General features: G+C 34.3%; 2 protein-coding genes across 3 annotated transcripts; one reads left to right on the top strand and one right to left on the bottom strand.

The window, feature by feature from the left end:
- The first annotated feature begins 171 nt into the window (after positions 1 to 171).
- On the top strand, positions 172 to 4,295 carry LOC107770617 (uncharacterized). Of its 2 annotated transcripts, XR_001644657.2 has the most exons (7): positions 172 to 573; positions 1,432 to 1,596; positions 1,875 to 2,136; positions 2,240 to 2,406; positions 2,552 to 2,701; positions 3,502 to 3,932; positions 4,030 to 4,295. XR_001644657.2 is itself a non-coding variant. In XM_016589941.2 (6 exons), exons 1-6 carry the CDS (start codon positions 529 to 531, stop codon positions 3,847 to 3,849), a joined length of 1,137 nt encoding a protein of 378 aa, XP_016445427.1. In that variant the 5' UTR covers positions 172 to 528; the 3' UTR covers positions 3,850 to 4,295. The 2 variants fall into 2 exon arrangements, 1 of the variants encoding a protein (XP_016445427.1); XM_016589941.2 differs by having other exon boundaries at positions 3,502 to 4,295.
- Positions 4,296 to 15,556: 11,261 nt separating this feature from the next.
- On the bottom strand, positions 15,557 to 17,030 carry LOC107770616 (AP2/ERF and B3 domain-containing transcription factor RAV1). The gene has a single exon (XM_016589940.2). The coding sequence runs from the start codon at positions 16,861 to 16,863 to the stop codon at positions 15,775 to 15,777; it is 1,089 nt and encodes a 362-aa protein (XP_016445426.1). The 5' UTR covers positions 16,864 to 17,030; the 3' UTR covers positions 15,557 to 15,774.
- Between the last annotated feature and the right edge of the window lie 428 nt (positions 17,031 to 17,458).

Genomic DNA, 17,458 nt, shown 5'->3' with positions numbered 1-17,458 from the left:
ACAATCAAGAAAAGTAATATATATCCTAATAAAGAACTCCATCTAATCTAACAAGAAGAGCTAATAAAACGTTATCCTTCAATATAGCCATAGGTTTACGACATGTGTCTTGCTAAAAAATCAATGGACTAGATTTTATTAGTTAAAAAATATTTTAACCTCTAACTGAACGGCTTGGACAGGCGGGAACCCACACGGGTCACCCGCAAATTTATTGGTATTCTTAGCAGAGAAGGTAACGGGAAAAACGAGTAGAAGTTTAATTGAAAGCGACCCTCCAATTTTGTGGACTCTCTTCTATGGTCAATGCTATTATTTATCAACGTTTCTTCACTCAAGTTTTTTTTACACACAAATACCAGAAGTTTCTTTTGAAATATCTAATCAATAGTCCATTTTTCGGTGTGATTTCCGCTGTAATTCATTGTCTGAGTTCAAGAAGTAAAACCCAAGAATCTTGGCAATCTATTGGATTAGTGACATGAATTGAACTGGGTTTCGGTAAATTATAGGAGAGAGAATCAAGATATGATGATAAATTTTCAAGGTCTTTCAAAGCAGAAATCTCCCCAGGTACCGCCTCTTTGTTCTTACATATATAGACAAAACAAGACAAACTTGCAAATATCATTAAGTATTTTGCAATCGGGTTATATTAGCAGATTGTATGAAATTAGTAAATATACATGTTTGAGCTACAATTTCACAAAACGATCAGGCAATAGCATAACGACAAAAATGTGATGGTAGTTAGTCATATAGGAAGAAGTTCATTCTTAGACCCGCGTGGGCATTTGCTAAAGAGATTTTGGGGTAATTTGCCAACTAATTTTTTTTTTTTTGTGTGTGTGTGTGTTGTTAAGTATGTGCTTGACTAGATATAGGCATTTTCTCTTCTCCTCAGTGATTTTTGATATGTAAACCTTCTGTCAAAAGTTGAAATTTGTACTCTTGAAAGTTTTTCTTTGAGTATTTTCTTGAGCTCTTTAAACACAGGGTACACTGGTATCGGAGGTAGATACAACAATTCCACCTTAAGCATTGCGTAAACTGATAGGGTTTAAGTTATACATACTGTTAGTGTAAGGAATTTTACACTATCAGGTCACCTCTATTTATTGTATCATGTAACCAGTCTTATTTTAAAAATTACAGATCTCACATTTTAAGGAGACTTACCTGTAGATATCATTTGGGTGACTCGATAGTTTAAACACAGACAAATGTATATAACTTAAACTCAAATTGATATGTTATAGTGAACTTGTTTGATGTTAACTTCCTTACACTTGAATCATGAATTGGACTTCTAAGAATGTTCCATTGGCGAAAATCTAGAAAAAGATGTGTTCTCTTTAGTCTATAGCTGTAAAGTTCTTATTGACTCAGCGTTTTGATTTTCAATTAGTTTTTCTGTGCTAATGTTGACAGGTTCTGTTTGAAGACGCATTCCCGGCGGCTGATCCTGGCACATTGGAGCAATTAAAAGAGTTGAGCTCCAGAAGGAGAGCTATTGAATCTATCAATCAAAATAGCTTTGTGACAGAGGCTATTGCCAGGGAAATGTCTGGGGGGTTGACTTCTCGATGTGAACAGGTGACTAGTCATCTTGTTTCATGTGCTATTAAAAATCCATGAAAATCTAGTTTCAATAAGACTCTTTACATCCGTATTTGCGTCCTTGACATGGTATACTCTCTGTATAATATATTGCTTACTAATGCAGTAACGTGGTGATAATAACATTCTGTGTCACTAATTAACTGGACAAAAGGGGTTGGATGGCCTTCAATACACACCAGCAGATATTTAACCTTTCAGAGCAATGAATAACATGTGAAAGTTTCTCATATTCATTTTTGGTTCAAATGCAGAATATACAGAAGGTGGAACAGTATTTGCCACTTTTGGGAAACTTGATGCACCATGTAAATTTAGTTGGTGACAACCCCAAGATGGTTCGATGGATTTCTGACCTAAAGATTAGGTGGAGCAGTGCTCTCACTTCATCATCCTTTTTTCAACTTAACGGTCCAAAATTTTATCAGATGGATAATTTTCATTCTGAACTTGCAATGACACTTTTCGTTCTTGGTGCATTGTTTCGAGATCGAGCTCTTGAAGTTCTGTCAACAGGCATGTGAGAAATATCTGTCCGTTATGTGAGAAGTTGTAGCACACCATGTGAGATCCATATATCATGTAAATATATTATTTACTCCTCCCTTACGTCGTGCAGATTTAGTTCAATCAGCCTCCTTTCTCAGAAAAGCTGCAGGAGTTTACCATCATATAGCTCAGGATGTCCTTCCCTGTTTACAGCCTGCATTGGCACAAGAAAGGCCACCAGAATCTGTAATCAGTGTTTGTACTGCAGTGACCCTTGTTTGCTTAGCTGAGGCACAGGTTGGTCTTAATCGTTTATCTTGTTTTAATTTTCTGCTCAAGCTTTCCTACAATGATAATATCTATATTTCGTTCATTAGAATATGAGCATCAATACGTTCTGTTTTTTGTTATACGTGATGTTGGACAATTCCAAAAAATTTAGGCTGTGAGTGTGAGGAAGGCAGAGCAAAAAGGGAATACTGGAGGACTCTTGGCGAAGCTGCACTATGGTGTTTGTAAATTTCTTGAAGAAGCTATTCATACCTTGCATTCGGCCACCAAGCAGTGCAATGACATTTCATCTTGCTTAATGGTATGGCTTGTTGATCTACTTCTTTCCTATTTCTTTGGTTCCTTTTTGTATTTATAATTTATCTGTCAATGCATGGATTATAAAGGATAAAATTCTTGCTGGAAATGTTTTATTCATCAATTTAGTCAGAAGTTGTTTCCCTAGTATATTTTTCTCTAAACTTAGGCAGCTAGTAGATGGTCCACCCAAGTGGAGTTTTTAGTCCTTGAAATACCAGGATATCAGTTTAGTAATATAGAACCATAAGGCAAGCAATAAAATTTCGCTGATGGAGGAGAAATAGCAGAAAAAGATATTATGCTCTAATCAATTTGCCCTAATAATGTGTGGCGTGCAAAGGTTTGTGACATAGTCTCGTTTAGAAGTTCATGAGAAACAATGCACAGCTGTAGAAAGCCGAAGCTCATGGTAATTTTTAACCATATAGTTGATATATCAAAGAAGCTAAATTAGAGCAGCCTAAGGCAAGTTTACTACCTTTTTCACCTGAAGCTGCAACCAGGAATTGCCATATTTTCTGTCGTAAATGTAGAAAATCCTTATCGTTGTACCTTGTTGGAGTACAGGACATATAACAATTCTCATGGTACATTTGGCAATGGAAACTTTGCTTTTTACTCGTTGCTTGCTCATAGGCACTCTCTTTTGGGATTTTGAGTATGATGAGAACAATTTCAATGCCAAAGTTTTGTTTCTTAACGTAGTTAATTTATAAGCATCGTTGCCTCCTTCCCACCCTCGCCTTTCTACTGCAAGATGGAACTTAACATGTCTTTGGGCCGATTTTCTGTTCTATGCAGGATTATATTATAACTTCTAAAATGCTACATGAGTTACTCAGTTACAAGTATCTAGCAGAGAGTCTTAAGATTGAGGGGCAAATAGGCTTTGCTATTGGAGCTCTTCGGCATGTGATACAAAATGCAGAAAAGCATATACCAAGAGAAGAGTCTTGGAGACTAGTTCGTAAGCAATTGATTGATGACTTGACTGGACGGCTCCGGAAGTGTGAACGTGAAAATGAGTTTGTCTGGCATGAAAAGATTCTCATGCATGATGAACTGCCTGTACCTCAAGGTGTCAAGATTGTTAGCCCCATACCTTATCAGCCACAAAAGTGGGAAAGAACACTTGTTTTCAAAATCTAAACATACAATGGATAAATTTTGGGAGCAGGACAACAATGCATAACCTTTGCAGGCATCCTTCGTCATTTGAGTGTCTCAAAAAGGTGAAATTTTACTTTTAGAGCTCTTCTATTGAGTGTAAATTCCCAAATTTTGGTGCTGTGTGAACCTAATAAACTTGCCCCAATGGAGATTTCACAGCTTTTCAGTCTTTGATAAGGAGAGCCATGAATGCATCTGAATGAAGTATGTGTGACTGAATGATCTCCTCAGTACTTATGTTTTTTTCCGGTGGCAATGCAGGAGACTACACAAATGTTGTCGACCTATTTGGCTTGTAAGTAGGTTTCAGTCTAGGATTATGTTGGCTTTAGATATACACTAGTGTACTTGTCCGCGCTTGGCGCAGTCGGGAAAAAAAATAAACATGAACTTATTTTAATGTTAATAAAATTAATGTTTACTACTATCCTTTTTCCAATTCTTATAATATTCAACACAAACTTTTTGAGAAAAGGTATGTGAAAGACATCTCAGATTAAATAAAACAACTATTTAAATCAGTATATGAATTGGATTAAGGAAAACAAATAGAAAGCTAATGTATCCTCTATCTCATTTCATTTTTCCTGCTTTCTCTTCACCCTGCTTCATCACAGTCTATTGATCTCAAAACATCACCAAATACTGCATTAAACATGTATCTGACTTCTTACGCTAAACCAGCCCAATACATGTCCTTTCTTTGGTTTGCTCAGCCCATTTCAGAGGATTCTCTTTTGGCAACTTAATTCTTTGATTGAGAGTAGAAACGATGAGTTGAATAAGGTTTTGGAGTCTAATACTTATGTTTGTGGGATAGCCTATCAATGATAATCATTCTATAAAACCTATTCAGATGAACTTTTACAACTTCACTTCTTTAGATCAAGTGTCTAATTTGATATTAATGCTCCAAGTACATCAATTTATGCTCTAGAATAAAAGCTTCTTTATGTGTATTACATTTACTTCCCCTTTTAAAGAGAATTTCCCTATTTCTTAATGAATTTTAAGTTCCTTTTCTTTTCGTTTTCTTAGAAAAAGACTATTCCTTCAGTAAAATTGAACCAATATAATCCATAATTAGTTTTCTACTCAAAATATGTGCTCCCAAATCCTAATTACCAATAATATTTATCATATCTCTCTTTGCAATGTCTCATAAGGCCAAAGTTTAAAGATTATACTATTCATTTATAAAGATTGACACAATGACATATATTTTATCTAAAATGCAGCCGCTATTGCAAATATTTGAATAGGAGTGACAGACAAAAAAATTTCCGTCTTTCTTTAATCAGTAGTTGAGAGCAAAATCAATTTAGTTTAAGAATTTTTTTTAAAGAAATGGTAAAAGAAAGTAATATTATTATCGTTATTACATACCAAAGGAAAATTATGTGCGCCTAAAATATCACTATAACAATCTTGTAAATAGGAGTAAAAAGAGCAACTGTTACCATTCTTAAAAAAAAAAAGCATCAAACGGTCCAAATGCTAAGTAGGAAACAATCCCCAAACTCATTTGACCTGGTAGAACTATACTTCAGTAAATTAAGTATTTTCCGGTAAAACTTATCTTAAAACAATATTTGCACATACTATTATTGATATAGTTCTTAATCTTAGCAACAAACAAACAAATATTCTTACAAAATCTAGTAAAATACATAAAAGGCATCAAAGTATTCCGGCTATTTATATATTTCGAAATAGAGAAAATAAGATGCATAAATTATTTCAAAAAGAAACATAAGACAATTGGCATTAGAGATTATAATACCCTTACAAACTATCTTTCACTTCAATTCATACCCATTAAAGATCAAATAGGAACTTTCACTTCCATGTCCAAAAATAGAACGATGCAAAGAAGAAGAGAGCAACATCAATTGAAAACCATAATAATCTGCTACAAAACAACATATTAATAAATTAGTAAAATACAAAAACAGGATTAAGAAAATTATATCCACCAAATCAGAAAATTTGAAGAGAACAAAACAATTATCATCAGGAAATCAATACATCAACGATTTCCGAAAAACAAAAGTAGGATGAATAGTGTTACAAAGTAATAATGTTCTAGGCCAAAATATTACAAAAAGATAAAGAACAAAAAAAGGGGAAAAAAGAGTCCAAAGGAATTGACTTGATGTCAAGAGGAATGAAAAAATTAGTTGAGAGCAGAAAGACTATTTGAAGGGGATTGACTCTTGGCTGCCATATTTATTATTACTAAAATGAAGATCATGGTCTTAGAAGTTATAATTATGATAGGTACTAAAGAGGTGGTAAATATTGAGTAATTGCAAAAAGAAAAAGTAACGTACCTTTAATAAGAGTTACAATAGAATCAATTTCCTTCCCCTTATTTCATTTATGATAGAAATTGTTGAAGCTATCAAGAAGGCTATAATTCATATTGAGTAATTAAATAATTACATTAAAGTAAGGTGAAAAAATCAAAAAAAAACCAGAAAAAAGATAACTGTGAATGAAAGTCAAAGAGATGTGCCACATCAGCTTTTCAATTCCCTGTTTTATATATAATAGTTTTAGTGTACGTGTGTTGCATGTATTTACCGCGTCAATCAATAAAAACTATATACAGAAGAACAACTTATTGTATGTGTACCTCATACATGGAGTACATGACTTTAAAAAATTACATAAATACTTATGAAATACATAAGAAAAAGTGTAAATTCTTAAAAATAATCAATATTGATCCAATTTAGCTAAGCTTAATAAAGAAATAAATCCTTCCCCGTATACCTCAGATACATTGTTGTGACTTTAGATTTTGCATCCAATATTGGAGTCATGCGCAAAAGATTTTAAAGGATGAGGAGAATTTATTTTATATTTGTTCTAATATAAAGATATCTTCTTTTTTAAGTCATTATATTCGGATTTCCTCCATAGTTTAACAAAAGAAATTAAGGAATTAGTAAAAAAAAATTTAACTGATTTCAAAGTTATAATGTTAAGATTTAGTTTATCTTTAAGCATAACTCTTTGTATCGAAAATTGCTGATGAGCAAAGAGAAAGAAGGAAATTTTAAAGGGTCAAAGACATACTGTTATATATCGAAAGAATCAAATTAACATAATTTCACACAAAAGGAAAACCTATGTACTTTACTAGACGATTTATTATTTCAACATTTCTATTTAAAGTTAACAAATAATGTTTCCTTGCATGTATATATATCTAGAAAGCATACCATTGGGTTGTACAATAGAAATTAAAGTAAAAAAGAAAGTGTTTTTGCTTCCCTTCTAGGCTAGTACTACGATTTATAACAGTTAGAACTTAGAAGTATCACCCTTCTTTTCTAATGCAAGTATCCGTCAACATTATTTTGACTTTCCACCAGAATTTGTATGAACTTTTATTATTTTTGAACAGCTAGTTATTTGCAAATCTTTTTCACTTGCAAATGCTTTAACAATCACCAACTTATATATATATATATATATATATATATATATATATATATATATATATAGAATTGAAAAGGTGATACCCATGAAGCGATGATCCCTATAATTCAGTTCCATTGTCCTTGTTAGTTTTTGTATGCAGATCTACAAGATTTGAGAAACACCAAACATTATGTAAGCTCAGGCCCACGGACTAGCGTTAACTTTTTTGTTGTTTCAAATCAACTTTTCAGAATAAGTTTTGGCCTTTTTCCCAATAAAAATTTGGAAATATATTGAATAGCATGTCAATTTGTTCTGTCAATCACAACCAATTTGTTTCATCATACGCACGAAAGTCTCAAAATCTTAAGGAGTTTTGTGATTTATTCTTCTAAGAATAAACTTCAGAATCAATTATTCTAAAAACGAAAAACAATTCTTCGAAAACCATATAAAAAACAAGACAAAAATCACCGAAGGTTGAAATAATTTTTATAGAACGACAAAAACAAAACTTATAGAACTCACCCGCTAAGGAGCAATTTCTTATCTCATTGGCAAAGTGCTCGAATCAAGAAGTTTTTACGTGAAGGAAGGACTATACTAACACAATCCTAGTCCAAAATTTGGCATAATGACATCCCTTTCAAAATGTCATTCTTAGCCTGGAGGGCAGTCCATAACAGATTGCCTACTGATGACAAGATCAATAGGTTTGGTATCAATATTCCTGCTTTTTGTTCATGTTGTTTAAACACATGAATAACCAATAGTGTTGAGACTGTTGAGCACCTCTTCTGCGAAGACAACTATGCTCAAACAATCTGGAAGTACTTTGCTGGTGCTCTTGGAGTTACTTTCAGGAGTATAAATATGAACTTATTATTAATTGCAGGAATCTGAGAACTATGAACTCTGTCATTTCCTATGTTCTTAAAATTCTTTCTTCCTTTCATTTTATGGGAGCTATGGAGATCAAGATGCAGTGCCAAATATGGTATGGAAAGACCCTAAGTAACATCTCTCTCAATGAGGTTCTCTATCACTGCTGTCAAATGGATTAGACCTCCCATCCTTTTTGTTAAACTCAATAGTGTTGGATCTTGTGTGGATCGAGAATGTGGTGTTTGAGGTGTAATTAGAGATTGCATGGGTAATTTCATGATGGCATTCTCCAAATCTTTGGATCAATGTACAAGCAACTGGGCAGAAGCTTGTGCACTATTATTTGGCATAAATTGGTGCATTCAAAAAGGTCACAATCTTTTCATTGGTGAAACTATTCACTACTCTTACAAAATTGCGTCACTGGTACCTGGCCTTCTCCATGGAGGATTGCAAACAATATGAGACAGCTAAAAACTTTGGTGCATAATAATGGATAATCATTAGACATTACTTCAGGGAAGCAAACATAGTGGCTGATAGAATGACTTCCTTGAGCCACAAGGCAGGTGCTGTTTATATTAACACTAATTTTGATACCTTACCTCGTCAAGTTAAAGGTCTTCTTAACACCGATAGATGAAATCTTCCTACTTTTCGAATCAAGAAGATAAAATCAAACAAGCTTATATATGAGCCGCCTTGATATACCAGCTTTATTGCCACATTTTGTTGTTTCGTTTTAGAGGAAGTGTTAGTTATTTTACTACTAGTTGCTTGCCTCTATCTACTCTTGTAAAGAAGGCATGGATATACCCTCCTTCAATTGTAACTTCTTCAAAAGTGGCAATAAAATCGTGACTCATTAAAAGGAAGAAAAAACATATACAACCTTCCAACAAAAATTAGAGATTTCTCTTTCTTCTTATCTTCCCCCTCGCACAAACCCTAGCCGTCGTTGTTCCTATCCACCTACTGGTCGCGACCTCTGCTCTGATGCTTCTCTACCACCACCGATCACTGCTACTCCGCCACAAAACTGCTGGAGCTTCGCCGGAAAATTAAATAACTCTGTCCATTGCTTTTTTCTTCACTGAAATTTTCTTTTTTTTTTCAGAGTTCTTTCATATGACTGCCACAACTTCTTCTTTCCATGTACACTTATATATCATTGTATATCATATGTATGTTAATGTATACACTTGACATACATATGACATACAGTGATTTACATTGACATAAGCAGCTCATACAAGACATACACCTGACAATACCCAACATACAAGTGATATACACACTCGTTTATTGTGGGTAGGCCAAATACATAAACAACCAATTCAACTTGGTAATCATTTTTCATTTTGACACTCTATCTCAATCTTGTTCCAATTTGGCCATCCAACCATATTTCTTATATATCACTTTAACACAAAAGCTGACTAGTCACATAGTGTGAGTTGCCTCACCTGGTAGACGCGTGAGGCAGATTTTCTTTTTGGCAAAATTCCTTCTAATTACTATTGGCCCCATATTTAATCCTCCAACTTCCTTCCCCATTTACTGTTGTCCTATCGCCATTCTTAAAGTTCTAAAGCTTTCATCTGTCGATTTCGTACCTCGCCATCCAGAAAACTTCAAGCTTTTGCAATTTTGTTGTTCATTTATTTAATCTGATTAATTTTTTTGTGGGTTTATTTCATAGGAATGTTGCGTAGTAAATTGCAGAAGAATGAACCTTTTAAGCTTCTGATTGACAGGCCTCAAACAATAACAAACACAAAAAGGTTCATATTGTTAAAAAAGTCTCAAACACCAGATACCAAAGTTTCATTCTTTACACAAAACCAACTATTGCAAGAGTTGAATAAAGTTCAAATAAAGCACAAATCAGTTGCCAAACAACATAACACTTCAGTTATCAGATGCCAAAGTTTCATTCTTTATACAAAACCAACTCTTTCAAAATACACAACTTAAGTTTGCAACTTTCAGAAGTAACAAAGCTACAAAAAACCAACAACAATCAAAACTACTCTTCAAATCAGTCTCGAATGTTGATGAATATGAAGAAATATGTGATGAATATGAAGAAATAGTTGATGAAATGTGATTCTCGCCTTCAAATGATGAAGAAACCACTGATAATCGATGGGTTCATCATGTGCGATTATGAATTTGGGAAGGAACTTAGGGTACTATTAGTCGGGTAGAGATTTGTGATAGAGAGAAAATAAGAAGCGGCCTTAATTTTATCCAAATATGATCGGGTTCGGTATTTTAGTATTGACCCGTTTGACATGGATGAAAAAAATAGGTGGCAACATTAATTGGATATTTATTACACCTCAAATTTATGTATACACACGCGCTATATTGTTTGCAATGGTTTCAACTTTTGTGTTAAAATAAAACATAAGAAATAGGGTTGGAGGGCCAAAATGGAACAAAGTTGAGATAGAGTGTCAAAATAAAAAATGATGCCATGGGTTGTTTATATATTTGGCCTTGTGGGTATGTCTTTGTATGTACAGTGATATATACATCCGATATATACCAAATACACACCACACATACATTAAACATACAGTGAGATACACCATACATACATTCATTTCCACCTTCAAAACACCACCGCAGAACCACTATAACCACCACCACAACAAATTACCATAACCACCACCTACTCCACCAAAAAAACAAAAAAATAACTTCCATAAAAAGAAAAAAAAGAAAGAAATATTGCATTCTCGATTTGAGCAGATCTGTTCTCCAGGTTCTTTAGGGACTCAAAGACCATACATCTATTTTTAATTCGAATAACAAAAGAAGGTGACTCGTAATATGTAATGTAGGAAACCATTATGTTTAGTCGCCAAGTGCATCACAAAGAATTAAGAGGAGGAGAAAGCAACTCCACTACCAACTTCGACGATTTGCAAAGAAGACGACGGTGATCAGAGTTACAGTGGTGGCCGAAGATAGGGACGAGGGATGGGCGACTGGAGTTAGAGATAAAGCTATGAGCCTAAAATCAAGGATTCCTTATTTCTCTAATTTGCTATATTTTGAAAAGTATTGTTATGTTGGGTAATTAGTTGAAAATGTACTCTTTTTTTTTTGTAAGTAAAATTTTATTTATCACCTCAAAAAAATTGTACAACGTATAGCTAAGCAAAATTAAATATTAGTGCTGGGCATTAAGCACCAGTACTAGGGTACTCTACCAACTACTGCTTCTATGCTACTAGTTTTCTAATCCTATCCTTAGATAGGATAGAAGTCCAACTCTCTTTGGACCCGTTTGGCCATAGTTTTGCCAAAATAAATTTGGAATTTATTTGGCAAACACATGTTTGGCCATAGATTTTGCCCATATTTTGGCAAGATCCCAAATCCTAAATCCCAAATCACCTTAATTGCTGATTTTGGGCCAAAACATAACCATTACATTTCTAATTTTTTTTAAATATTACCCCAAACTTTTATAGTTTGTAAAAGAGCCCACATTTAAATAATCACCTCAATTTCTGCTCTTGTTCCTGCTTCTTTCTTTATATCTGCTCTCGAAAGAAACTGAGATTGATATCTACTCAGAGGAAGTTGTGACTACCCACTTGCAATTTGTCTTGCAAAAACATGGTTTAGCTGACGAAAAATTTTCACCAGCAGTGCCTTTCTTGCTTAACCCCAGCTTTCGCAAGATATTCGTTCATATGACCGAAAAAAATCAAGTCGAATGGTTTAACGACTTAAAGAAAAATTGAGCTAACTATTATTTTCATTTTGTTATGTTGTACTCTAATGCATGAAACGCTGATGCTAATTATTTTAGTTGTACGTTGTGGTGTAGGCATGATTGTAATCTGAGTAATGACTACCTATGTGTAATATGAGTAATGACTTCCTATGTGTAATCTAAGTAATGAAGGTTATGTATATACAAGATAGCAAGTTTGTTTGTTTGGTACTATTGGGTATTTGTGATAGTTTTTGAAACTTGTGGGTATAAGTCATGTTTCATGTTTTTTCAAATAAAAAATAAAATATGTTTTGAAAAATCATGTCCAAACACATTTTCATCTTCAAATCAAACTTCACCCAAATCAGAATTTTCAAAACAAATTTGGGAATCTATGGCCAAACGCTAGCTTAATCTTTTATGCATACTTGGCCTCAAGACTTCCCCTGATTTGTACCTCCTGAACAATAGTTCTGGTGAGCATAGCAGTAGTCCTTGTACAGTTCTGGAAGATCCTTTGGTTCCTTTCTTGCCACACATAGTAGATGCAACATTCTAGTGTCATTCGAAATATCTTAGCATTTACATTGGGCCCTTTGTCATTCTACATAGCCCATAGTAGTTCTTCTTGCCTGTGCTTGCCTTGTTATCCCTTGCCGCCCTAGAATTTTGTTCCAAACATCAGCAACTACAGTACATTCAAATAACAAGTGGGATATGTTTTTATGTGCTTAGCCACACATGACACAAGATACATCGGTAGTAATTCCACACTTGCTTAACCTATCTCTAGTAATTAGGGGTCTTTATTTGTCAAATAGTGTAAAAGTTTCTTCAATATTGTATAGTTGAACTGTAGAGTAATCCATCTTGGGACTTTGCCCAAGTAAAATGGGTAAAATTAAAAAATAGTCAGATTTACAAGTAATAATTGAAAAGTAGCCACAATTTCAAAAGTAATAGAAATTTTACCATTTTTCATGGAGTTCGAATTTTTTACATGTGAACTTCCAGCATATATAACATGCTGAAATTTCATAATGTGATTGAGTTCCAACATAATATGCTGGAAGTTCATACACAAGTGCTCAAATCTCTAGTATATTATGCTGGAACTTTCCATGGCAGGGCGTGGTCGTACGTGGCCATGGCCCGACGTCGGACATGGCAGGGCGTGGCCATGACACGACGTCGGATGTGGCAGGACATGGCCATGGTACGACGCAGGACATGACGGGACATGGCAGGGCGTGGTCGTACGTGGCCATGGCCCGACGTCGGACGTGGCAGGGCATGACCACGGCAGGACGCAGGACGCAGGACATGGTAGGGCGTGGCCATGGCACGACGTCGGACGTGGCAGGACATGGCCATTGCACGACGCAAGACATGGCAGGACGCAGGACATGGCAGGGCGTGGCCATGGCACGACGTCGGACGTGGCATGACATGGCCATGGTAGGACGCAGGACATGGCAGGACGCAAGACATGGCAGGGCGTGGCCATGGCACGGCGTCGGACGTGGCAGGACATGGCCATGGCATGACGCAGGACAAACTTTCAGTATTGAAGCAAAATGGTGACTATTTCAATGATTTGAAAGCGTAGAACACAAACATGGGCCATAACCCACAATACATATGAGAGCCCATCAACTCAAATCAGCCCTATAGGTTTAGTTTTTGTGGAAATGACAGTATGAATGTTTCAAATATATTCACGTATTTAAAATATATCCACGTTTAATAAGAGTTCCAACTTTAGTACCTGAGGTTCTGCCGTTCTGCTAAGACTTTATTGCCGACAGGCTCTATTATCTGTTACCTGACATGTTTATCTTTCTTCCCTTATCTTCTTAAGGTTGTCGAAAATCAAAAAGCAAAAAAAATGTGAACAAATATATAACATGGAATGGACAAACATGCTGTACAGCAACTTTTTGCCTGTTAAATCGTGGTGCACGCCTCAGATAAGTCTGTCTCCTGCAACCTAGAAGTAAAATTGTCTTTACAGCCAGTGTTTTTTTGACAAGCTTATTTTTAGTGAAAAGTATTTTTTTTGTTGCTAAAAATATTATTTTTTCAAAGTTAAGTCGTTTCACCAAACTTTTAGAAGGAAAAAGAATAATTTTGATTATAAGACAAAGCAGATTTTGAGAAGAAAAAATAAGTTCTCCTTAAAAATATTTTTTTGAAAAAATACTTTTGAGAAAAATAAATTTATAAATACTTTTTACAAGTTTGATAACACTAATCTTTGCTCAAAAGTGCTTTTCAAAATATAGCCAAACACAAATAATTTTTCACCAAAATTACTTTTTTAAAAAGTTGAGAAAAGCATTTTTCAAAATAATTGATTTTATAAGTTTGGCCAAATAGGCTGCTAGTTATTTTCTTTGCATTTTTCCTTTTTATTTGGCTAACTTAGAAGTGACGAGTTTAAGCTTCTTCAACAATTTGAAAAATAAGTGTAGAAGTAATTAAATTCACAAGTTTATGCCATTATTAATTTTAAGAACGTGGTGAACTTGAGCCTCTCTAACCATGGGAGATTCCAAGAAAATACATGAAATTAAAAATATATTGACTTCAGCTGAGGTGCCACTCAATAATCATGAAGACAAAAAGTCGCAGCTCTGATCTTTTGACAGTTCCATTTTTCAAATTCCAGATCCATTTTCTTTGTTCATCACAATATAAAGTTGACTAGCTGTGTGTAGGATAGCACATTGTTGTTGACATTAGCCAAACAAGTTCACATTAATGATTTATTAATTTACTACTAGTAATTAATTATTCCTTCCGTTCATTTTTAGTTGTCCACTTTTGACTTTGCACTCTTTTTAAGAAAAAATAAATAAAGTTATATATTTTACAATTTTTACCCATAATAATGATAGTATTTTCAAAAGTCTTGGAAAATGAGTAGTTAATGATAAAGGTAAAGCAAGAAAAAAGGTTTTATTTCTCTTGATGTAGTATAGTGGACAAGTAAAAGTGAACGGGGAGTACTTTTTTAGCCCTTGGTTAACTAGTCAAATGCAGCTAATAAATAATCGAAAATCTCCATGCAACAACAACCAGATATTGTTGACAATACCAGATATTAAAGAGTTTCAAAAAGCAGGGAGACAGAATTTACACCCTTTTTTCCATTAGTTAAATATTTGTTACAAAATAAAAGATTCCTCATATAATAGGTTAGTTCTGAATTAAATTCAGTGCATGAATCTGTACGTCCTATCGAATATTTGAGAAGCAAGATCATGAAGAATCATGCATATTACTCCACATGATAACTCAATGTGATTTATCATGTTCCAATTTATGATTAGGTTAATATATTGAATTTAATTGATGTATGTACACCGTCGTGAAAGTAGTTAATTTTTACACTTTAACAGGTTATTTGCAGCAACTTTAAGTTTTAAAATTAAAATTACTATAACTAGACCTTAGCCAAAAACAAGGAGAGGGGTTATAAATTATAATATGTAAGGAATCATAGACATACTTTTGCAAAGCAACAATACTCACAAAAAGTAAAGCATGAAATTTCACAAACTCTTGGAACTTGAAAGACATAAAGAAAAAAGGAAAGTTCAAAATTCTGAACATAAGAGACTCATGTGAAGTAAATTTTTTTCTCTATATTTCCATTTCCTCTTTTCATCTCTCTTTTCACCATAGTTGAGCTCTACTTTTGAGCCATTCTTTAACATCTCTAATACTAATATACAGTTGAAAGTTAGCAATTGGAACATCTAAAAGCCATCTTGAAGTACAAAAACAAAGGGAAAAAAAGAAAAAAAAGTTTCAAATAAAAGAAGAATACTACTCCTAAGTGTTCACAAGGCATCAATAACCCTTTGTTTCTTTCTACACTCAAATGCCAACGACTCCATCTCCCTCATTCTTTTGCCACCATTACAACTACTGAGGTTATTTTCAACAACAATATTATTAACATCGTGTACTTTGCATATATTCACTCCAAATAATCTCACCATTTTTACTGGCTGAACTTGAACTTGTAATTTATCCAAAACAGGAGTAGTACTGGATATTCTAGCCTTCCAGTCAATATAAAGCTGCTTATCAACTCCATTAGATCTTCCAAAACTGACAATATATCCAGCCTTCAAGTTCTTCTCCTTCACAAAACGACTCCACCCTTTAGTCAACACATAACTTTGGCTACTATTCCAATATGAATATCGAAATCTCCACACTTTCCCATTCATATCTTCCAAATTTAATAACATCCCTTTGGAATTATTTTCCAAAGGGAAGTATCTCTCCGCATGTTGTTTTGGAATCACTAGCCTATTAAGCTTTCCCACATCACTTGGCGTTACCGCCTTTTCGAACATCAATTCACGAGCTTTGCTCAATTTCTCTACAGCAAATGAAGTCACTACCCCATCTTCACAACATGTCCTTTTGCCATTCTTGTTAAAACTATAAACTTTCTTGCTGTGTTCGAGTTCGTCATAATACGTATGTTTACGAAGCATGTCAACAATTTCAGCCTTAGAACGAGAATTCAAGAAGGAAATTTCAATCTCCTCTTTTTCACTATCAAACAATGGCTTGAAATTTGTGACAGCGTCTTTTCCACGGAAGCGTTGCGCTGCGACATCGTAAGCTTTGGCTGCTTCATCTTCATCGTTGAAAGTACCTAACCAAATCCTTTGATGTTTTTCGTAGATTTGTGCGCCCCATCGGCCATTTGGTTGAGGGACAACTCCTTTAAATCGTGAAGACGGCAACTTTTTAATAGACTCTGCTTCTATGCCGCAATTTAATTCTGCGTCTATTATTACGCTGCTAGTTCCACTTCCCATTCGAGACAATCTAGTTGATATTAATGTTGGAGCAATTGATGGAGAGTCACTAGTTGTGCTCTCTTGTTCTATGCAACAACTTCCATCCATTGAATTTCTTGTTCTGTTTGATGGGAAATTTAGGACAGATCTAGTTGTAAGATGTAAATTCAAGAATATGGTTAATTTTGCAAAAGAGAGGAAGTTATGATATATAGGAGAAAGAGAGCTAAAGAAATATGAATAGGGTTGCTGATTGATGAAGTCGTTGAATACATATATATATATATATATATATATATATATAAGAAACTCTGATCCCAAGTTTTGCAGCGGCTGCAATAATTAATGTTTTATTATATGAAAATAAAATACAACTGGTCATGCAAATTTTTATGGTTTTTGAAGAAATTGAGATGTGGGTGTTGTGGGTCAACCAGAAGCCAATAAGTTTAAGTGACCGTGGGAAGATTCAAATATGATGGGTTGGGGGAGGATTTGAATAGTGTGTGCTCATAAGTCATATGCATGGGGTCACGTATATTTGTTGTTTAGTTTTGGGGGCGGGGGCGGAGAAGGGGGTGGGGGTGTAAATTGTATGCCAGTGATATGGTTGGTAAGAGTGGTCAATCGTATAGGTAAAATATTAGATTTTAGAAATATATAACATATATTGAATAATTTTTATCAGATTATTACACTTTGT

This window comes from Nicotiana tabacum, chromosome 12 (assembly GCF_000715075.1).
Source record: "Nicotiana tabacum cultivar K326 chromosome 12, ASM71507v2, whole genome shotgun sequence".
Taxonomy (NCBI): Eukaryota; Viridiplantae; Streptophyta; class Magnoliopsida; order Solanales; family Solanaceae; genus Nicotiana; species Nicotiana tabacum.
The sequence above is the reverse complement of the archived record's forward strand: the minus strand, read 5'-3'. Positions and strand labels throughout refer to the sequence as shown.